Genomic DNA, 24,550 nt, shown 5'->3' with positions numbered 1-24,550 from the left:
CTACACAGCTCCCTGCCAAGGGCGCAAGAGACCCTAGGGACACTTCTGCCTGTGTTATGTACTGAGTTGAATAGGATCCAAACTGCAGCAGTCTGATTGGTCCTAGAACAATAGGATCCAAAAGGCAGCAGTCTGATAGGTCCTAGAACAATAGGATTCAGAATGCAGCAGTCTGATTGGTCCTAGAACAATGCAGCAGTATGATTGGTTGGCAGGAACCACCCAATCATGCTCCAGATAGAAGTGAATCCACAACCTGATGGGCTTACAGTAGAATTCCGGAATTAGCCAATCATGTGCAGCCCATTGTGTAAATAATGTATATAAAGCAGATACTTTGAGGGGACATTCATTCCTTCCTCCTCACCACTATGAGCTGAATAAAGAGCATGAAATCACTTTGCGGCTCTGAGTATATTTCAGCCTGCACTGCAGAGGGCTGGACTGCAAGACCCTCAGGGGTCCCTTCCAACTTTCACGGCCTTATGGAGTCTAATGCTGGTTTACAGGCGCTGCCACGCCATGCCTGTTTTGGCGTGTTGCTCTGACAGACGCCCCTATTCCCTCAGGGGCGTTTAATGGCGCAGAGAAGCACCAGAAGCCTGTTTACATCTGCACCTGCCCTCCAGGGGCAAAGCCGTTTGGCTCCAGGCACACATTCAGGGGGGTGGCGGCTGCCCTCTCCAGCGCAGCGGCCATTGGCGGCTGACGCGATTTGAGCGTCGCTTTTCCAAGGCGAGGGGGCGGAAACTTTGGGGTGTTTTTTTATTTTTGTGTGTGTTTGTGTCGTGGGGGGAGCTTTTAAATTCAAGGCTTTTCCTCACGCGGTGAAACCAGAGCACGAGCTGAGGCCTGGGGCTAATAATAATAACAACAATAAAATTTTATTTATATCCCGCCCTCCCCAGCCGAAGCCGGGCTCAGAGCGGCTAACAACATCTCTAGCTTGCCCATTTCCAACGTCCCTCACGGCAAAAGCCGCCATTTTACAGCTTCACTCCTCTTCCCCCTTCTAACACCTCCCCCGCCCCCCCCCCGGCGCGGGTGACATCACGCGCACGTCCTCCCTCCCTCCCTCCCACGTATGCAAATGAAGCCCGTGGTTGAAGCGGCGGCGGCGTAGTTGCCCGGATGTTGGAGGCTCCTCCCCTTTGCTGTCGACCGTTCGTGCTTCGGTTCCCATGTCTCTCTCTCTCTCTCTCCCTCCCTTATCTCTATCTTTCTCTCTCTCTCTCTCTCTTTCCTCCTCCTCTTCCTCCTCCCCCTCCCCTTCCGCGAGGCTGCGGGTCAGCGCGAGCCCACTGCGGCGAAACCGTCGTCGGCAACAACCACAGTAATAATAATAATAAAAAGGAGGGGCGGCGGCGGCTCTTGAGGCAGCGCTTGCGAAGGGACCGAGGAGCGTGAGGGAAAAGAGGCGGAGGAGGAGGAGGAGGAAGGAGAAGAGAAGAGGAGGAGGAGGAGGAAGACGACGACGAGGAGCAGAAGGCCGGCACTCGGCGGTGGATTCGGCTGCGGGGAGGCTCTCGACAACCCGCCACCATGGTAAGGACCTTCGCCGGCCGCCGCCCCCCGCCACCTGCAGGCCCTGAGGGGAGCCCGTTCTCAACCGACCGCGGAGGGGGGAGGGGAAGGGAGCGAAGGCGGCGGCGGCGAGGAGCTCTTCCTCCCCCCCCCCGCCGCGGAAGGAAGGAAATGAAGCGCCCCCCCCCTCGCCCCCGCTTTTGGTGTGGTGTTCATATATATATATATATATATGAGAAGAGGCGCAATCCGCTCTCTCGCTTCCTCCATGTCAGGCCTTCTCTGAGACCCCCCCCCCCTCTGGTAGAAGGCTCACCCGCCCCCTCACCCACCCGCCAGAAGCCCCCGTATTTCCCCGCTGCCTTAGCGACCTCCTTTCCGCATCTCATCCAGAGGCGCCTTCGGTGTGTCCCCCCTCAAAAAAAAACACACCCCGACACCGCACCCCAAACCCTCCCCGCAAAAGGGAAAAAGGACACCCCCGCACACCAAAGAAAAAGGACCTCGTGTGTGTGTGTGTGTGTGTGTGTGTGTGTGTTTCTCTCCTATCTCTCTCTCCCCCCCCCCCTTTACTAACAGCGGCTTTCCTGCTTTTCCGGTCGTTGCCTTCACCCAGCAGTGACCTCTCTTTCCCTGCAGTGCCCCACCCCTGGCAAAGAATTCGTCTCCTCGATATGTGCTGTGTTACTTTAACCTCCCCCCCCCTCCCCACGCACACACTTTTCACGCGTTCCTTTTCTCCCCTCCCCTCCTGCGATTGCTTTCTTGAAAGCGCCCCTCTTTTCTGTTCCGAACTCCTCCTCATCTCCCTGTAAAAGGGAAAAAATCCTGCAAATTTTCTTCATCCCACGCAGCTCCTCTTGCGTATTCGCATTGCTTGCTTCGCAGCAGCGGCGCCCCCCCCCTCCCCTCCTCTGCAACCTTTTCTACCTTGTATAGTTCGCTGTCACCTACTAGGCTCCCTTTCTTCTTTCTTCCCACCTCACATGTGTGTGTATATATGCCTGTATGTATGGTCACGCAGAGATAGGAAAATCTGGCACACGGCATAACATGATCCTGCCTCTGTGCCCCGAATAACAGCCATGGTTATGGGTGCTTGGTGAAAACAGATGGCGGGACTCTGTATTTCACCCACAAGCATGCTTTGAAGCAACTGGAAGAATTTGCTTTTGTTTTAAGTGTGCGTGTGTGTCTCTTTTTAATCACCCTAACTGGTAGTGAAGAGGGTGGTTAATGGGTAACTAGTTTCAGGTGGTTAGCTATGCTAGTCTGTTGCAGCAAAAATGGTTATTGCAGCATCTCGTAGATTTACATATTTACTATGGCATAAGCTTTCATGGACTAGAGGCCACTTCATCAGATGTGTAACGAAGGCTGCAATCCTGTGCATGTTTAGTTGGGGATAAGTCCCATAGAGCACAGTGAGACTTGCTTCTGAATAAGATTGCTTTATAAATCAATATTAAATCATCTTGACTATGCGTATATTCAGCCTTATGCTATGCATGCCTGCTTGTTAGTATCACTGTGTTCCATGGAATTTACAGCCAGGTAAATGTGCCTAGGATCTTGCATAGGATCCTGCTTTTCTCAGTAGCTGTCTTAACTGTTTTGCCCTGTAGCATTCACAGACTTCACAATATTCCTTTATCCAGTTTTAAATCCATTACTCTGCCTGAACTTCCACATAGTGAAAACTCCTGGATTTGTGTTGTGCTGTAATGAAATGTGTTCATAATTTTTCATTTCCTGGTCAGATTTATATTAATTCCTTCTTGCAGTTGCCTCTACCTGTCATATTCCTTTCCCTTTACTGTCCACAAGCAACCATAGAGAAAGGTCATTCTAATTTCATTTGAAGCCTTGAATCCATCTCCAGAATAATTACTGTACTAAGGTGTCATATTATTCAGTTGCCTTTCAAGCATAACCTGCACAGCCATTTTTATTGCACTTTTTATGTAGCCTTCATTAATCTAGACTACACTTTACCTCAGTATCCTCATTATAATTGTCCCAACACCATAATTTCCTCATACAGTATACACCACCACAAAAAATAATCCCCATTCACTGATCTTTCTCAGTGGTCCCTGAACTATACAGATAAACCCCCCCTTTACTAACCTCCTGCTAGGTGCTAATAAACAGACATGTTCTCACCATTTAATACATTAGCCACCCTTTCTTCACCATAGGAATGTGTCCTCCACTTGTACACATCCTCTTTCTACAAACAAATTTTTATTTTATTTTTTTAAATTGTGACGTAAATTTGTTCAGGAGTCTTGTGCCCCAAAACATAAAGGCAGGATTTTTAAAATTAATATTTTTCTAGTTTGCTGGTTGGGTTTTTTTGTGTTGTTTTTTTTTGCTGTGGTACAGCATTGTTTGATCTTCATATTTGAACTGAGATGCTACAGTGCACATAGCCTTTGCACAAAGCATGCCTGATAATATGTATTTCAGATTCATTAAGTAATGTTAACTCCAGAATATAGGAGTTGATACGTCCATGACCATTCAGGTTTCAGTGGATAAGGAAGATGAGGTAAAAAGGAACTGCCTACCTAAAAATCATGGCGATCAAAATTTGCTGTTCATTGCTATAAAATTAATCTAGTAATACTACTGCTGTAGTATTTTATGTCAACACTAGGGGTGTCTCCTGCTTGCTGCTAGTGCCAAGAATCAACGCCCTTTTCTACAAACATTTGTTAGCTTAAATTATCTATTGCCTTTTCTTTTGTAACAAAATATGTTTTTTTTGGGGGGGGGGTAGACTTGGAAAACGTTTATGCCATAGCTTGATTTTTGTAATATGTCAGTTGCTTAAAACCTTTCTTATTTGTAACTTGTGTGTACTATATCTTCAAGGCTGAAATAGTTGTATATTGTGAATTAGAAATGTGTGTCAGAAAAACACAGTATTAAGGTGAACTGTTTTAAAAAGTGACTTAAAATGTGAGCCATTTGTTGAGCATAATTCAAAATAGTTGCAAGCTACAGTCTTTAACAAGGTTCAGCAGCATGTACTGTTTTTTATTACCTAAACAAACAAGCAAACAAAAACCCATGGCTTCAATCCTAAGTATGTATGCTTGAAAGTGTTTGCAATAAGTGATTTCAACTAAGTGGTACTCATAATAGATCCATTGACATCAATAGACAAGTTACTTAAATACATTGATTTCAGTAGGTCTACTTTGAGTATGGCTAATTTTGGATACCATCCAATTAAAGTTAATCAGATTTTGTTGTTAGTAAACCTGGTTTGGATAGGTTGTTTAAAAGAACTCCTTAACAATAAATAGTTTTGAGGGGTTTCATTATAACAATTGCATTTCAGGTTCAAGTAAACTCAGAGCAGTTCATAATCATTTTAAGAATATTCTGGTGTGCAGATTTCTCTATTTTATGAAATCTGCATCATTATGTTACAAGATTGTTTTGGAATGTTAATTGCTATTCATATTTAGCTAAGTTTCAGTTATTTCTATGCAAGTGGTGATAAATTTGGTTAAGAGATGAATAGATGAAGCCTTTAGTTTTCATGGGGTCTACCAGAAGAATTCCACTTTTAAATCCTGATTGTTGCCTGTTAGATTATTCAAGCATATGAGTCTTAATCCAGGGATTAAGCACACCCAGGAGTTGTGCATGCCCAACAGGTTTTTGGACTTAAAACAGCAGACTTCCTTGCCCTATCGGAAACTTATTTTTTGAAATAAATTGTCCCTAATAGAGTAGTACAAAGCAGCCTGGTCACACAGAAGTGGCATTGTGGTTCCCTTGATTGTCACAACTATCACTACTCCACCTGCAGGCCTAGCAAATCATTTAAAAGGGAGTCCATGGCCATTTGATGGACACGCTTATTATTTGAGAAGTGTTGCACTACATTCAGACATAATTTTATTTGTATGCTGACTTTTCAGAGTTGAAACCTGCTCACGGCAGTTTACAACATGTAAAAATTACATAATTGCAAACATAAAAAGAAGTAATAATAAGCAATAAATAAAACAGCAAAAAGTACACAACCAAACTGAACAATTTTCACCTAAATCATAAGAACAAAAATAAAGACCCCAAAATTATTACCAATAGAATTCTCTAAGTAATATCACAGCCCAAGAGTCTGTTTAGCAGCCTCAGCTTCAGCAGCTAGAGTGAGGTAGAAAAAGTCCTACAAGGCAGGGAGCAGGTCTTCAGATCTCACAGCCATGATGATACAAAAATTATAAAACATCTTCTTATATATTTTGTAGGCATATATACTGTACACTTTGGGCCTCTATACACTTTTGCTGCATTCATTTTTTATTTGTAGAGAAAATGTGCATTTATTATGCAATCTTCTCTTATTAAGTTTCTGTTGCTAGGATACCATATCGTTCAGGTTGCAATATTTTGTATTTCGCCAAACTTTTGACTGAGATTAAAATCTGTGACCGAGATTATGACTCCCATATTTATGTGCTGGATGTGGAGGGTATTCTCTCCAAGGACTGTGAACAAGAACATCTCATAGAATCATAGAGTTGGAAGAGACCACAAGGGCCATCGAGTCAAACCCCCTGCCAAGCAGGAAACTCCCTGCAGAGGACTTGTCTCGACAGGCATTTCCCAGCCTGAGCCTCACCAAAATGTCCCCGGGACCAAGATGAGAGTGACTCTGAGTCCCACAACACATTGCTCAGGATGGACAGTCAGGCCCACAAGATGGCTGCTGAATTTATTGAAACTGACACTGACTTCCTCAGGCCTCGCCAAAGCTTGGACTTGGCTGAGAACAGGGACTCCGTCTTCCTTCTGGAAGGTGGAGAGGAGGCACAGTCAATCCTGTGCAATGCTTTCCCCACAGGTCAATCAAAGACCCTGTTCTGCAGTAGCCTCTGTAGTATAATCAGTTCGTCCTCAGTATTTGAGATTGTGGCCTGCGTCCACCTTTGAAGAGAGCATTGACTATAAACCCTTGACCAGAGCAGAGTTTAGAAGTAATGTAATACCTATTAAATAAGGCTTAGTCCTTGATAGTACTAAATAGCCTCACAGTTCATGGTTTGGGGGAGGAGAGTCTGAAACCCTGGAAAACCATTACTGCCAGTTAGAGTGGACAATAATGAGGTAGATCGACCAAGAGTGACTCATAAGACAGCTTTTTGTGCTTCCCCTTGATAGCAAACTTTGCTAGTGCATTGGGTGGCTGGAGTGTTGCCTTCTGGATCTTTTATGTGATGTCACCAAAGACGAGGGACAAGCTCTTCCCTTGTTCCCCTTCTCTGGAGCTTTCAAATTCCATCTTTTAATCAATCAAGCAATACTCAAGAGACTATGTACTGCTCCATTTCAGTATGGATAATTTTAAGTACCTAACTTTTAGAGCAAGCGTCTTGGGAGAGGGAAGTGATGGAGATAATGTGCTGTGAAGTTACTACAGGCACACATCCACACCCTGGCCCTGCAATACAGAGATGTTTTCGGAGAAGAAAAGAAAAATACTGAAGGAGATTGTGAACGTCCCCATTTGGATTAACCACAGTTTAGTGTTGCATCTGACCCTAAACTACTGTATTTTTTCTTGTAAAAGACAATGTTTTTTGCTAAAAAAAATTATCAAAAATTCAGGGTTGTCTCATACATGGATGGTGAATGCACAGATGTTTTCTTTTTCTTCTTTTTTTAAAAAAACTACTTACCTTCCCACGGCTGCTGTGAAAAAGCTGCTGGCACCGCCATCCCTTTCACTTGCCACTTCGCCAACCAGGCGCTGGCGGGGGTTGCTAAGCTGGTGCTGGTGCTTTGAATATTTAATAAAATATCAGAGTTGTTCTGTTTGATATTTAGAATACTGATTTTCTTAATTTGGGGTTCAATAAAATAGAGGTCACCTTATACACGTGGGCATCTTATACACATAAAAATGTGGTAGATAATGTTGATTGTAGTTAGTCAAAACCAGCCAGCTTTGTAAATTGTGGTTTGTTTTTCCTACCCATCGCTAAGCATTATTTGCAGTTTATCCTGGTTCAAACATCATCATCATCATAAATAACAATAATAAATAAACAACAAATTTATTTATATCCCACCTTTTCCCCTGATGGGACTCAAGGGGGCTTACTGGTTAAAGCAAAAACTGCTTAAAACATAGCAAAATCAATAATAAAAATGCAATTAAACAAAATCATTAAAATACAATTAAGCATCACAACAATTTGAGGTTAGTAAAAATGAAAGCAAACAATTCAGAGCTCCTCATGGCTGCACCAGAGGAGAAAAAAAACTGTGCAAGAGCCGGAGTCCTACTGCAGTTTGTCCTCATTTACCCTGAAGTACCACATTAGTCTATGTGTGCAATTAAGCACAAAATATGTGTAAAGCAAAACCTTGCACAAATTTACTGGCATATGCCAGTTGTCAGCTTATTTAGCCCCCCCCCCCCATGTTATTACTTCATATTTTAATCAATATATTTCTAATCAAGAAGCTTCCAAGAAATATTAATTGAACACCTGTAAGGGCAGTTCAAATACCTTTAGATAAAGAAATACAGTGGTACCTCGGGTTACATACGCTTCAGGTTACAGACTCCGCTAACCCAGAAATAATACCTCGGGTTAACTTTGCTTCAGGATGAGAACAGAAATTGTGTGGCAGCAGCGCAGCAGCAGCAGGAAGCCCCATTAGCTAAAGTGGTGCTTCAGGTTAAGAACAGTTTCAGGTTAAGAACGGACCTCTGGAACAAATAAAGTATGTAACCAGAGGTACCACTGTAATTAAGAACAGGAGAGTAAGCTGTATCTTTCATAGTGTTTTCCATGGCCCATCATTTTGAATTTCAGTTTATCAGTAAACGTTCAAAACCTCAAAGATGCATATCTTTTAGGATGTGAGCAACATGGGATTAGTGTTTCTAAGCTGAGTTGTTGTTTGGATCAGATGTACATGCATAAATAACTTTAATAGGGGTATATGTTCACTTTTTTGTTACTTCCATTGTTGGCAGATTTGCAAATAAGTAATCATTACTGACCAGCTTTTGAAATTCCTCCATTTCAAGTATGCCGTGAGGCATCGTGGATTGAATTAAATCAAGGCAATTTAAATCAACAGGGGGGAAATGCCAATTTAAATAAGTGATTTTAATCATGTTTCCTGTTGATTACTTCATATATTTCCTAAGCAGTGGTGCAAATTGAATATTAAGCCATACTAATTTACAGTTAAATAGGGTATTACTTATATTGTTTCTTTCACCACAGTCTTGCATGTCACACTATATATGTTTTGCAGGTTTTCCTTTTCCTTTTTTTTTACAATAGAAGGAATGGGCAGAAACAAGTCTGTGAATAGACTTCTGTTTGCACAACAGGTATTCACTTCTCCTGCACAGCCCCAAAATCTGTTAGAGTGGATGTTTAGGGTTTACAGAGGACCGTAGGAGAGATGGGGGGACTGCAAAGTTCCATTGAACAAACAGAAATCTGTTAAGCTCACTTGTAGACAGCGTTGTATGCAACCCAGTGTCTTTAATATATTTATTTTATAAAACTTTCTTAACACGAATAGCCTTGACAGTTTGAAAGATGGGAAGTATGGGAATATAGGAACCTGAATCCTGGTTAATGTTACCTTCTTTTCAATATTTTTCATTTCTGCTTCACTTTGCCTTAGCCTAGCCTCATAAATAGAAGGTGACAAGCGAGATAAAATGCCCATGACTGATAGTTCTTTGGCAGACAGGTTGATTTCATCAGGTGGAAATGAAATTCTTACATTTAGTGAGTACGAGCATAAATATTCATATCTGAGAAATTGCCAGACTGATTCAGCTTTTACATAGAAAAACCTTTCTGTGTAAGATGTATTTGGTGGAGGCATTGAACCCAAGGGGTAACATGCTTTTATATAGATGATTTGATAATTAAACAAATTATTATTTAAGATAACCTTGGTATTTATTTTTTATAAACCGTGATTTTTTTATATAGAGAAAGTCTTGCTTCTTGTTCAATTTGTTTTGATGCAACAAGGGGATTTCTGGACATTGCAAAAGAAACCTAAAATCCATTTGGACTCTTGGAACTAGTTTCATGCTTCTTTGGATCCGGGTCTGTGTTGTATGCCCTGTGTATAACTTTTTACTAATAGTCAGCAGTCGTAATTAACTGTATATATGAACAAGCTAATTCTATTAATTCTGACTGCATGTGATTATTCATAAATCTTATCCAAAGTCATTTTTGACAGTTTTTATAATACTAGAGGTTTACTTCTAGTGACACTTAGGTTTGGGGAAAATAAATGCTCAATAAAGTTCCCTAGTTAGTCAGTGGGCATCAATTTTAACTGCTATGGCTTCATGGAATACTGTTTCATGAACAAAGGCATAATAGGTGTGTAGCAAGTTATCACTAGTAATCTCTCTGGTTTTTCCAAGGTCTGGTTAACTAGTGACCAGATTTTGCTTCCTTTCTTCTCCCTTCTATATGATTTAGGTTTTCTTAATTGTCTGCTGAAGTGTATAGGTAAAGGTAAAGGGACCCCTGACCATTAGGTCCAGTCACGGACAACTCTGGGGTTGCGGCGCTCATCTCGCTTTATTGGCCGAGGGAGCTGGCGTACAGCATCTGGGTCATGTGGCCAGCATGACTAAGCCGCTTCCGGCGAACCACAGCAGCACACGGAAACGCTGTTTACCTTTCCGCTGGAGCGGTACCTATTTATCTACTTGTACTTCATGCTTTCGAACTGCTAGGTTGGCAGGGCTGAAGTGTATACTGTACTGCTAAATAGGTCCATTTCTGTGCTGTACCTTTTCTTTTGGCATGCTGTTATCTGGATAGTGCACCTGAGTTGGATAGCTCTTGTGGAACAAAGATGACATTTGGATGATTCCGATTTATAAGCAAATATTTGTGCTCATTGCTTCCAATTTAATATTAGAGGCACAACATTAGTAGCAAACCTACTACTTTATAGCAGTGTTAGTGGTCCCCTGATTTACCTACATGATTATATATATATATATATATATATATATATATATATACACACACACACACACACACACACACACACACACACAGAATAATTTTTTTTAAAAAATAGCCATTCCCCCCACATGTCATCCAAAGCAATTTTAATAATGAACAAGTACTACAGATCCTGGAGAGAAAATACTGTTGCTACATAACTTTAGTCTTTTGACTGGGAATGCTCGGAATCTATACTCTTCTTTATAGAAAATTATAAATTCTGCTTATGGCTGTGGTTTTGGAAGGGCACTTATTTCTCATCAAGTATTAAGTTAACAGTATAAGAGTTGAAAATGCTAGTGTTCCTGTCCTTTTTTTATAAAGTGACTGTTTTGCCTTAAAAGGTTTCATATATTGGTAATCAACTTTTCATAATGCCTTTGCCCTGGAGATTGTTTTGTGTTTGTCTTAATTCCAGTTAAGATAAACCAAAGTTGGCCTTGGATTTTGGTTTCCATTTTCTATGCTATCAACTTTAAAATTTAGGTGAAGTGCTTCTTTGTTATTTGACAATAAGGAATCAAACTTGGCTGATCTGTTGCAAATCATCTGGTGACCTTCAGATAGATTTCAACCCCACGTCTGCCCACTTCTCCTTTAGAAGATGAATTGAACTATGGCAAAATCATAGTCCAAGCTGGCTTTTTAATAATGCTACTGTTTAAATGTCTGTAGAGAGGGTTAAAGCATTTTCCTCTCCCTTAACCACTAAGCAAATGAAATATTCCAGGTGTGTCTGCTCTATAAAAGTGGAGTTATTATATATCTTTTTAGAGTTCATGTATAGGACCCAAAATTATGCTGCAGGCAATGAAGGGTTGTTGTTGTTTCTTTAGTTTAGTACAAGTTTTTTCTTTAATTGCTTGATTTCCAACATACTAGTATGCATCTGTGTTTTGTACTTTTTGATGTAACATCTGAAAAGGTAAGATATGCTTCTCTCTGCTATAATATGTGTGGACCTGACATGTTTTGGATCAAATCCTTATCATTCTCATGAAAAGCAAAGGATATTTTAGGGAATAAATCTCATTTCAAGTGACTGGAGTATATTCCTTTCGTCTAAGAGTCAGGCTGAATTTGTATCTTTAAAGAGAAATTAACATATGTATTTTTTATACAAACTTGTGTCATGGAGCTGTGCTGATGCCTCACAATGCCCCTGCTACTGACACACACCACTTAGCATTCTGTGTCTCAGCTGATTGTGGCTATCTCCCATTTCCTCTGAATGCTACAAGATCTGTATTTCTGTTACTCTGAACCATAAAACTTAATAGACTCTCACAGCCTGCCTGACCTCTGGTTCCTTTTAGACCAAAGAAGAGAATCTCTGGCTCTGCTGGTGGTGTTGGACTACACGTTCTATTACTCCTCTTCAACAGCCCTTCTGGCTGCAGCTGTTGAGCGCTGAGGTTCTGATAATATCTGGAAGACCACAGATTTCTTAACTCCTAATTTAGACCCCCAACCCACTTGGTGAAAGTGAGATCTGACCATAGAAAACTATGGAGAAACCCAGGAATTTAGTGTAGCTATGAGAGGACAGCAGAGTCTTCCCACCCCACATTACCATACAGAAAGTAGCAGCAAACACAGACTGTCTCTGGCTTTCCCTGTGAACCTGACAGTTCCCCCACTAGACTATTAGATAAGTTGTTTTCTTAACTCCAGTCCCTGAGCCTTGGAAACTTGCAGATGATTGCTGCACTGTTTTGGAGAAACTCAAACATTATCTGTCTTTTTAATTTTCCATTCTGATAGGCATTCAGTCACCCAAGTCTGCTACTAGAGCAGTGGTAGGGAACCTCTGGCCTGCAGGTTTAATTTTGTCAGGCAGGGGTCCTAATTTGGCCTGTGAGGCTGTTTTCCCCAAATCTCACCATTTGCCCCACACCTTACATGATACACTTCCAGTTGGTCCTTGGCAAGTTAGAATTGCAATTCATTTCCAATTGGTCCTTGGCATGTTGGAATTCTTGTAAGTGCCAGCTGGCTGCCGATGGGTCAATCTGTTCCCTGCCACTGATGCCCCTACCAGACTTATTGTCTATGCTCATGCAGCAACAAATCCAAAAGAACAGTACTGTTATAAATTCCCATGGCACCTTAGCCACTATGTATCAGTAATAATGATGTTCCTAATGATGTTACCTATGTATGAAAGCCGCCAATCAATACATGGCCTATTGATTATTTGCTCATAGCGTTGTTGGAGCTACTTAGATCCGGACAAATCTGTGGGAAGGGTTTGGCTAAACACCTATAATGGTAATTTGAGATGCTTCACAGCTGTTTTGAACTAGCATGCAAACAGATATGTTGCAGCATTCTCAGTGGGCACAGAATACTGGCTATTGTGGTCAAGGGGAAGAGGAATGGAGTGGAGCAACTTAAACCCTAAACAGAAGCACTCTACACTGCAACATTTTGTTACAGGACCCTACTTGTTTTTGTCTATTTAGACTACTAATGGACACAGTTGGTTTTGGAAGGAATCACCTTGTGTGGTTACATTCTAAAGTGTCGTGCAGCTTAGTATTTTTTCCTCCATTTCTGAAACCTTCCACAATTCAGGCAATCATTTTGTATTAAATACATTTTAATTTTGGAATTTATTTATTCCTGAAGGAAACAGATTAGGTCTCCAGGTACCTTTCCATGCACATAAGTAGTCCTTCAGTGAAAGGAAGTGTGTGTGATCCAATGGAAGCTTCCACTTAGATGAAAATTGGCTCCTCCATTCTATATCATTCTATACCTCATTAATCTGTGACACTATCTCACATGCTGTCCCTATGAGTCCCCCAAAGGTTGGGAGCAGATTTTTTGAGGATTCAAGTTGCTACATGAGGGAGGGGAAATATGTGAAAATTGCTTTTCTTCTGGTTATGTGTTTGAAGTGCCCTTTCTGTTGCTGTGGATGGAAATTATTTCCTACCTTTGAAGAGCTTCTTAAGTTTCACCTGACTATGTTGTGTATATTGAGTGTTCCTGCCTCTCTGGTGCTTCTCTTCTGGTCACATGTGATCTTTTAAGGCAGTTGTTGTCCACAGTAGGCATGCATATAGCTGCTTGTAGCAAGCTCTGAAATAGGCATGCATATTGAAAAGTGCAACACTCTTAAGAAAACTGAGCTACATATTTGCCAGCAATTGTAGCAGATTTCAGAACTGCGTGGGATTAAGGCAGGCTCAATTTGTAAAAGTGGGTCTTTCTGTTTGCATTAATATTGATGGTCATTTCTCCAATGCAAAGGATTAATTTTAAATAGAGGCTGATTTAGAAAACAATGATGTCATTCTATCCCTGTTCTAAGGGGCATGACTTTCTAATATTTCTATAAATGCACAGTCTGGTCATTACTGATCTATGGTGAAGAAAAGCTACTCTGTGATGCTTAGAGGCACATATCTTTTATGGCTAAGTTTTGACTCTAAATACAGGATTTGGAACCGAGCCCTCCAACCTTCCAGTTATTATGTGAATGACTATGAGTAATTATTTCAAAATAATCACATGAACTAGCACAGGGCAACTACTTCCATTATAAGCAAGTGTTTAAGTCATGGAGTAGTATTTCTGAAGGTCTAGTAAATTGTGACATATTTGCTAGCCTACATGGAAAGGTAACTGTGATCTGATGAAGTATCCCTTAAGAAAGCTCATGCCACAGTAAATTATTAGTTAGTCAATATAATGGAAGGCCGGGTTTTTAAATCAAAGTAGTGGCGAATGGAAAACTGATCTGTATAAAAGGTTGGGGGAAAGACACTTTCTAAATGAACACATGGCTCATATTTTATATAGAGGAAAAGAAGTGTAAAATCTCTATTATGTTACATCTGCAGCAGCAACGCCAGGCAGGTCCAACACCAGTACCAGGCAGGTCCGGCACCAGCAAGCAGCCGCACCATTCTTCTGTGAGTTTAATAGAATCAGAAGTAGCATATTCCTTTTAATTTACTACTATCATGTTTGTCCTTTCAACAGTCCTGTGAGGAGGTAGACTACTATTATTTCCATTTTTCAAACAGAACTGCGGCTAAGGGTCACATTTATAGGGAGTCTGTAGCTGAGATGGGACTTTATCTTCTAGATTAAAGTCAAGGTCTCTGTTCATTGACTCTCAAATTAGACCAACCTGAATAAAACTGGAATGAGGAATTAATACCAAACTGAAGTATACTTGAAGAGGAAAATAGATGTTGAGTGTGGATTTTTTCATATAGAACTGAATTTTAAAGCTGAGCAGGTTTGAGGCTACAGACCATGCTCACTGAGTGAAGTAACCTCAGATATGACATAATTTCATTAGCTTTTTCATGTTTTTGAAGTATGAATAGGTCTATTTCGGTCTTACATTTATGTCTTAACTGTTTAAAACTGATCATTATGAAAGACAAAAAATCAGGAAATTTTAGCTGCTAAGAGTACAGGGTAATGTTTAGATGGGAGCAAAGTTCAAAAATCTAGAAAAGCACAACTCCAAAAGTGTAGTTAACTTACTTTATATTTGATGCAGGAGCACTGATCCAGGAATCCAAGCCTTAGCCACATTTTAATAGATTCAAAACTGAAGAACCTAACAAGACATCACATGCATTAGAGTTTTCAGTGGGAGTAAAAAATACTACATGATCCTTTTGCATCAAAGCAAATGCATTTTGTACCTTAAAGCCTTTTTTATTTTTGTAGATCAATATTCTAGCAAATTTTATGTAAATGTTTGGAGTTTAAATGTACTTTTTCTTGCCCTTCAGTGGCAGAAGACACTTGGTGTTATGGATATCTTTTGTTACTACCCTTTAGTATCTGTTTTATTTATTTGTTAAATTTCTAACCTACCCTTCCTCCCAAAGGAGCCTAGGGCAGCAATTTTCCTTGATTTCACAGTTTGGGCTAGCTTTATAAGCACTATTGTTTTAGTTTTTAAGTCTGTAAGTAATACTAAATTAATTAAATACATGTCTATAGTTAGTTATATGTTACTTGCCTTCTGATGGCTTACAGAAGAGCAGCAGCTCATTGCAATTTCTGTACTAGGCACAGGGGAGGAATGAAGTGCTTCATGCCTTCTCCACCAGCCTGTTCATTTGTCATGCACTTGCCTGTGGTTGTATTTAGTGCCTAAATACAAGGCTGTTTCAAAAACACTTAGAAATACTGATAAATTATGTTAATTTACCTATCTGATTTTTTTTAAAAAAAATCGTGGAGTGTGGACCTCCAGCTTGAGCTCATTTCTCTTTAATTCGGTGTACCTTGCTCATTTTGTTACTTACTCTTCTTTAAGAAACATCAGAGCAGCTTATATCCAACGGTGTTCCATCCAGGCACTTCATGTCACACTAGCTAACTGTTCAGTTTTGTTCAACAAAAATAAAGATGAATAGGAGTGTGGTAGGTTTTGTCCTGCTTACAGAGGTTTCTAGGTGGGCTTCAGGGAAGATTCTAGCAGTGTTTGAAATTAACAAGGCGCCAGGTGCATTTTGCACCTGACTATTGGCCACTTGCAACCAAGTGAAGATGCCTGGGCATGGCACCTGACATCTCCGTCATCTGGAGAGTCATGCCTGGGGATCATTGGATCTTGACACACACTGATACCCCATCCTGTAGAATTCTATCAGTTATATTTTACATGCACAATCAGAATGAATTTCAGGAACCAAAATGCATTTTTCTGTGCAGCCTGAGTAGGAGCAGTGAAAAATGTTGTAGCTGATTGTTGTAGTTTGCCTTCACTTACCCCACCCCACTGCCCTGCTCACAGTTGTGAAGAATATTCCTATGTTATGAATGGTCACCATTAAGAAAAAGAGGTAGGAATAGGCCAATATATATATATGTGGACTGTCCCTGGATCAAGAGACTTTTCTTTTTTAAGTTCTCAAAGTTCTTAATCTAGCTGAAGGTTGTCAGATGTTTTAACTGTTAACTAGCCAAATGTTTAACTGATAATCACAATCAGGCCCATCAGTTGAAAAATAAGACTTTAGAGCCATCTTGCCCCCAAATGGCAAGTATACATTCTGTTTTGGCGATTGCAACCTTAGTTTAAGAAGCCATTTGGCGCCTGGCTTATATATGAGTTTCTAACACTGGTTTCTAGGCTTTGTTGGAACCGCCATATCCCATAGCTCTACCACACATTTATTTAATCACATTACACCCTACCATTCCTCCAAGGAGCTTATATTAGCAAACGTGTGGTTATCCTATATTCCCCTCAAAATCTGTTTGAGGTAGGTTATCTGAAAGAGAATAGCCTGGTTTGCATACAACACTCAGTGCAATCCTAACCATGTCTACTCAAAGTAGGTCCTATTGAATTCAATGGGGCTTACTCTCAAGTAAGTGGAGTTAGGATTGCAGCTTAAGTAAAGTTTTATTAAACTACTGTATGTTTAATCATTTGATTTTTTTCCCTAGTGGCTTAACTAGGTTTGTTTACTGTCAAAAAACAAACTCGCTGTTTGTTGATTTAAAAACCTTGGTTAATTTTAACTGTTGCTTGGCATTATGTGCAAAACACTGTTCCTTTCTTAAGTGTAGATTGTTTGGCCACCCATCCTGGATGCTCATTAAGTCACAAAGGCACAAGGCTAGAGCACCTGGAAGACAATAACAAAAAACATGCACGAAGCAAGCTGCTGAAGCAAGCTGCAGTTTCTTTGGTCATCTATGAGTTAACTTGTGGTTAACCATGGCTTAGTGTCGCATGAACAAGTCCACCTATTCTTTTCTGATTTAGAACCATGAGATAGTTTTGATGCAAGTACATCTTATTCCTTTGCTAAGCAGAGCACTCTTGAAAATTGAAAATTTATGGGTAGATTGAAGAAAGCAGAGAAGGCTTTTTCTCCTTTTTAATTCTGATTTTGTTTTATGGGGTAAAAACCACTTCACAGCCTGAAATGTATTATTAAAAGCATGTATGTGGTGATGGTTGTATACATGCATATTCACACAGTTTTGGAAGAATATACTTTTGGAGGGACAGTGCACTCACCTTTCCCCAGAAAATATGGAGAGTGCTAGGATAGACAGTCGTTATTAGTATTGTGTTGTTGGTTTTTCAGTGCTAGTAGAACCACAGACTCACTCTAGTAGAAAGAACTGCTACTAGGTTTTGGGAGGGGAGAAGTTAGCACTTGCATAGGACCACAGGAGAGGGTCCTGGTGTGCACTGGCGGAGGAAGAGGGGTGCGGGGGGAGTGCACCGCCCCCGGCAGCGTTATCCCGGTGGGGTGCCATCATGGCTGCCCCCCGCCCGTACTGGGCACCATGCCCCTGCAGGCGGCGCACCCCTGGGATGCGCACCCACCACGCCCCTGCCTGCTCTCCGCCCCCCCCCCCGTGCCAGAGCATGAAGCTCCGCCACTGCTGGTTTGTTTGCAGTCGTGGTGGCTAAACCCCTAGAGGTGTGTGATCCTAGTGGGCTTAGGGGTGGAGATCTACAATCTGTCAGATGAAATCACTGTCTCAAACCCCTCAGATATGCCTGCCCAAGCATTGCCAGCTAAGCAGCTGCCTCTGGTACCTCCCCTGGTACCATCTCTTGAGGAGGTAGCTGGGAGTCTCTCAGATGCTGAGCTGGTCCTTAACCCCTTATCCATTGCCTAGAACACAGAATCTCTGGCATGTTCAAACCTAACCCAGTAGAAGGACTACTTGTCCAGTCTAGGAACTCAGCTGTTTGCTGTGCTTGCACCACTCTTCAAAGGGGATGTGTAGCTTGTTGGTTCAACATCTTAGCTCATGCTTAGCCATGCCTTTTGGCTCTCTTATACCCACTGACTCCTGTAACCTGTGACTTGCCTTATGTACCAATCTGGTCTGAAAAAAAACACCTTCAGAAAAACCGGAGTTGTGAGTTCCAGTTCTTTTTCAGTCAGGGGGAGCTAGGACACTGTTATCCTGATGCTGTGGTTTTAAGAATACTGTGCTACACATAGTTGATCAGAGAAGTGAAGCATTGCCCATGTGGATCTGGTCAAACATAACCATGTGAGAAAAGCTTGTTGAATATTAGGGTTTTCACCCATGTTACTGAACTTGGCTCAACTCAAAAAGGGTACATTCTTAATGCTAATATATGAATTGGTTCCTCTTACCTTTGTCGCCCAGTGATGAGAGAAAGCACCTCCATTTTAAATATAGGAGCATTCCAAATGCATCCTTTCTGGCTTCCTTTTCTGACCTAATCACTTTCTTGTCCAAAGGCTGCAGTAAGTGGCAGCTTTGTGGCAGCCTTCATTTTCTGTTACCAGAGCCTGCTATTAGAATATTTATCAATCTTGCTTAGTGCAAAAGATGGTGTCTGTAAGCTCATGTTTTGGGGGAAGAGCATTGTTGTAGGTGAAATCAGCTTAACTAGGTATTAGTCACATGGTGAAGTTGGAGGATTTGTTAGGATAAAAAAAGTTAGTAAGCATCTTATACACAAGAAATTATTATAATACAATGAAAAATATTATTCATTTTGTATTTTTGTACCTTTACTATTGCTATTTATTTTTATTGTTAATGTTCAACTTGGTTTGTGTAAAAAACAAATAAAATGTAAAAAAAACACACCCCACAACTATAGACCTGGGATTCAATATGGGGTAAACCAAACCTGATTTTGGAATCTAGTCAGGTAAGTTATCTTTTACTTTCACTTTACCAGTGTGTTGCTTTACAGAGTAGCGCAAGCAAAAAAAGACAGATTCCTGCTCTTAGGCTCTTTCAATAGTAAATTAGAAGGGAGAGAAGCACAATCCTATGTTCTATCTCTTCCACCCTCCTTGAGCCAAAATTCCTGGCAGTAGCCACTGAATTAAGTGTAGTTTGTACTTAACTAATGACAATAAAAACAGGAGTTGCATTAGGTGGCCCAAAGTACTACATGGCAGGAACAGTGGTTCAGTGCTTCCTTTAAAATAGCTGCTAGTTGGTTTGAGATAATCCTAGACGAAAATGAGCCACATACACAGTATGTCATAAGAGGATTGTAAAGAAGTGTTTTGAAAAGTAACTACAAAATAGCTACTCTTGTGTTTATCATACACTACTGTTAAGATTCTCAAACTACCCTGGGTGGGATCCAGACTAAACCTCAGTAACTGAATGAATGGAGGGATGATTTTGGTGATTACTCCCTGTGCCCCCTCTAACCGCTCCCCCCCCCAAAAAAACCCCACCCTGCTCTGGAGCTGACACTGGGGAGGGTGGGATTACTGAATATAGTGTCTCCCTCTTCTCCTCCTCCTCCTCATAAATGCTTGTTCTCTAGAGCTCCCACAAAACCCCTGTTGATCTTGGCATTGCCACTTATTTTAGGAAAGTAGAAGAAGTAAAAAACTGTTCTAGTTCAATAAAGAATGCTATAATCACAAGTAGACTAAAAATCATTGGTGCTGAAGCGTAACAGTGGCTGAATGCAGTAACAGCTTTAACCTGACCTGATCCTGGCTGTAATCCTAAATCCTGCAATCCCCTTTGCCGAGGTTCATTATCTCTGATGTCTACATTTTTAAATGCTCTGTTCAAGAGGTATTAATCTTCATTTGAATTCCTTTAGTACTGAAGGTCACTTATAGAAGGTCACTTATTTTAACTTATTGGTGAAAATCATAACCATTAAATTTGGACTGACATGCGATTGTTTAATCTAAAATCTTTACCAGGAGGCTTTATACAGTTTATCAGTTTTTTAAACCTCAGATCTTGCCTAAACATGATATCTTAATTTAAATTATTCTCTGAATCAGAGGTTTTCAACCTTTTGAGTCCACTGCTCCTTTGACCAACTACATTCTTTCTGCTGCACCCTGCAGGGCTCAGGAGCCCAGTTATATCACCCCTTGCTTGCAGAGCTGGCAGGCTCTCACCCTTTTTCAAACACCCTCCCTTGTGGAGTGGAGCCTCCTCTCCTCCCGCCTCTCCTCAGAAGTCCTCTGGGCAGCTACTGTTGCTGTCCATTGCTCTACATCATTAACAAACGCAACTTCCATCTCTTTTTCTGTTTAGTTTGCTGTGACATCTGAGTTTCAAAACTATAGATTACCCTTTGCTTTGTTCTCCAAACCATCAACAGAAACCATAGTTCTGAAATAAATTTCCACTTTGGTAGAGAGGGCAAGCGATGCTCATGGTTTGGTGTTTAGCTGCCACAACAAACTAGGGGTAGCCTTAAACAGGCAGTCATGGGGAAAGAGGGAGTGTGTGAGCTCACGACTTGTTTCCCAGTCCTTCAAACCATTGTACCGTTGTATTGAGTGTTAATAAATCAGGATTTTAAAGGGGATGCCTGGCTTCTGGGCTGGGGAGGAATAATTTAGGATGAGCTTTTGACAAAAAGAAGCTCTTGTAAGACTGAGAGCAGACATTGAAATTAAGACTAGGAGTTGATCATAACTGTCTGGCACAATGTGCATTTTAAGAATTGTAGCAAGTTCATAAAAGGGATGTCATTAATTTCTCTCCTCTTGGGAAAAATTATTTGCAGACTATCTGGCCAGCTCAGAACTATCCCCAGCTACCTTGCCATCCCTCCCTCCCTCCAGAGAGAACTTTTCCCCAAACAAACCCCATTTCCAGGTGAGGCGGTGAAGCAGGCAGAATCCAGACCCACGACTTCTTACCCCACATCCAAAGACAGATGCCCCATTTTCTTTCATTTTGTTTCCAACCCCATGAGCCAAGATCTTGCTTTTTCAGTCACTAAATCCTCAACCCCTCCTAAAGCTTTGTTTTGTTGAGATGGAAATCTCCCTCTAAATTGCTGGCTGAAAACTTCTGTTCTGCCAGGCCTATGCCGACAATGAAGAGGTATCTCCCACAATGGGTTACTGATCTTTGTTTTTAACTTTGCTGTTTTTAACTTTTTAGCATTTTATGCTTTTATTGTATAGTTTTATTTTTACTGTTGTGAACTGATTTGATACATTTTGGTATATATTTTAACAAATAAATAAAGTAGTATTTATGCCATTAAATTTATATCCTGCTAGATTTCAGAAAAAACTCAAAGTGGTTTAGAGGCACAGAGCAAAAGAGACAAATGGCAAAGTTCAGATGGGGCGGGCTGAGGAAATGGGCAAAAGTTGCTTAACCCTCTTCACCGGTGAGATTCCTTCATTAACTTAAAAGTCTTCTGTGGATGGAAGGAATGTCTCCATGAAAGGCATTATATAATATCCATTCTGTGAAGTCTATAACTGAATTCTGTTGAATGTCCAAAAGCAGTAAAGACTGTTGCTTTACGTTTTCAGAAATTGGAATTTCTAGATTGCATGTCTGGACTGAGGGTAGTGTTGTTTTTTCCTAATAACCCATAAACAAGAGTTATTATTATCAGCAGACAAGTATGGTGTTTACATGATGTACAAACTAAAATTTATTTTGAAGGTGAAATGCATATAAGCACACTAAGTTTGTAAGTTCTTCCTTGATTCAAGAATACTTAAATGTTGGGCAAAACTATCATCTTACATCCTTCCTTTGTTTTGTTTTTGGCAATAGCTTACCTTCCTTTCTCTCTGCCAAGTTTCAATTCCAAGAAGCGACAAAGTGTAATTTTACTGTAGCACTTCTTGTGGGAGCAGAGGGAGAGTGATTCATGTTGACTGAGATAATGTGTCAATACAATATCCACTAAGATGGACACTGTCATTTTACTATGGTAACTCATCCATCAATTCTAGGAAACCAAGAGTCCAGTCTAATGCCTAATCCACTTCTTCTACTTCCTTGGCTGTAGGTGGTGCATTTGAGCAGGTGGAGCATTTCTTCCTAATTTCATTGAAACAGTAAAATAGTAAAAATGAAAATTTCACATATATTATGACCTGTTTTTCAAAGCTGCCTGTTTCCATGCATCACGTTTTCCACATTCCTTTCCACATTCTTCTCTGTTGGTTCATTGATCTCTCTCATACCTTCAACCTAATACTCCCCTCTAGTAAGAGAGAGAGAGAGAGAAAGAGTGTGTGTGTGTGTAGGAACAATATAATTATGCAATTCTCTTTTAAGCAATCATAGGAAAATAGTTCGCTTTTGAATGGTTCCTCGGGGTCAGTGTTTTTTAAAAGAGAAAAGATTGCTTCTGTTGCAGATGCTCTGCTGCACACAGGTCCTAATTTGCTTGAGTGTGGAAGTATAACTTGCCTCTGGAACAAAATGTGATTCTCTTACCAACTGAATCCCATTTAATTTATGTCTAGTCATGCTGAGGTAACATGAAACTTTTTCTTTTGAAGCAGAAGACTGTAGGTGTCTTATTTGACTTGTACAGCTTCATTCCTACCCCATGGGTTGTTGGTAACAGCACATTCCAATAAAGCAACATGGTTTGGTAGACCACATAGCCTCCAAATCAATGAAAAGTACGTTTGATATTTCTCTATATGCTTAGCATTGCTTTTCACTAAAGGTTGGCCAAGCAGGTCATTGTGTGTTCATTAGCCATCCTGTCTAAACTTCTTTTGTCTGTTACTGCACGTAGGTTAGACTGCTGTGTAGTTTTCAAATTAAAATATCTGTCTAACTTTTTTCTCTCCGCGTGCTTACTCAGTAAAAGGACCACATTCTCTTTCTCTCCACTTTTTAAGAAGTGTCATGGCAATCAAACATCTCTTGGACAATAGTGGCCTAGTGATGTGTAGGCCTCAGCATTCATTGTTTCTGATAATAGGGCAAAATAGCTCAGAGTAAGTTTTTGTGTTGAAAGTAAATACTTTTTACTTTGACCAAATACTTTTAAATGGCCAAACATTTTAAGGGCCTGTGATTTAAACTCTGATGTCTCCATTCCTGAGATCTACTGCTGTGATAGGTCTGTGCATTACAGCCAAGTCTTAAGTTGATTCCTCTCCATGACTATAAATAGTTAGTGAGTCATAGACAACTGCTCCCCAGGTTAAGTGTCCGTCAGCTGTAGACCTCTCTTTCTGTCCTCTGGTTTTCAGTGATCTTAATACTAACCTTTCAGTATCAGGTTAGAAAATCTTCACTGCTTGAAGTCTCCTTTTTCATCCTCCCTCAAAAGTTTGACCAGATTCCTCTGTCGTTAAGAAGAAAAATAAAAACATGACATTAGCTTTTCTGAGTTTGCTATATTACCAGTCTGGAGAGTTGAACATTATTATGCTTCTTATTTTCAGAAGACCTTGTTACAAGCTGATACATGCATTCCACCTAAAGAACCCCATTTGAAGTCCGTAACTTCCTTTCCCATTCCATCTTAATACTGTGACCAGATGCAGATTCTAGGGCTTCCATATCAATTAATTTTTTTTCCCCTCACCTTCCCCCCCACTTCCCTCAATTGCTCTGTTTACCATTCCATCCAGAAGTGTGGAGCCTCAGGCCTGGGGACCAAATGGAGACTGCCAGCCTCTCTTGTCTGGTTCTTTACCTTGACTGTACTGTGTCTTTGAACTGTAGTAATGTATTTTGCTTGCCTGGATAGAGAGGTGTAGTGTAGGAACTGCTGAGTTTATGTTACTGAACTATAGCTTGCCATAGAAAGATAGAAGTCACATCTGTTGCTGCAGCCACTGCTGGTCTGGGGCCCATGCAGGGTTGCCCATGAGGCAATGAGGTTCGCTGGCTGAAATGAATTCACAATCCCTAATCTAACATGATAAAGAGTTCCGGAGAACACAAAAGCTTGCACCCTATCTTGTGATATTTTGGTTGGCTTTATAAAAATATTTCCCTAATGTGGATTTTTTGGAATAAAGCTGCACAGTGTTTGAACATAGTCACTGGTCTACACTCTAGCTAAGCAATGTACAGCTATATGGTAGGCACACCTGCATTTGCTCAGTTTGGGGTGATGCATGAATTGTGTCCACCTAGAGAAAGCAGATCTGGCCATAATAACACATGATACAGCATAATCCTAACCATGTCTACTCAGAAGTCAGTTCTGTTAAATCCATTGGGGCTTACTGCTAGTATATTATAAACTGTATAGATTTGAT

The 24,550-nt window shown here is 40.7% G+C and overlaps 1 protein-coding gene across 3 annotated transcripts in view; it reads left to right on the top strand.

Annotated features, from left to right (window-relative positions):
• The first annotated feature begins 554 nt into the window (after positions 1-554).
• PPP3R1 (protein phosphatase 3 regulatory subunit B, alpha) overlaps positions 555-24,550 on the top strand; it is a 39,315-nt gene continuing 15,319 nt past the window's right edge. The window contains exons 1-2 of one of the 3 annotated variants that reach the window (XM_083606775.1): positions 555-1,545; positions 14,423-14,494. In XM_083606775.1, the coding sequence (XP_083462901.1) occupies positions 1,543-1,545; positions 14,423-14,494 (75 nt within the window). In that variant the 5' untranslated portion in view covers positions 555-1,542. The remainder of the gene's footprint in view (positions 1,546-14,422; positions 14,495-24,550) is intronic. The other 2 variants (XM_083606776.1, XM_083606777.1) reach the window with 2 other exon arrangements.

The sequence above is a fragment of the Podarcis filfolensis genome (genome assembly GCF_964270895.1).
Source record: "Podarcis filfolensis genome assembly, chromosome: 3".
Lineage (NCBI taxonomy): Eukaryota > Metazoa > Chordata > Lepidosauria > Squamata > Lacertidae > Podarcis > Podarcis filfolensis.
Note: the sequence above shows the minus strand (reverse complement) of the source record. Positions and strands in the feature narration are given on the sequence as shown.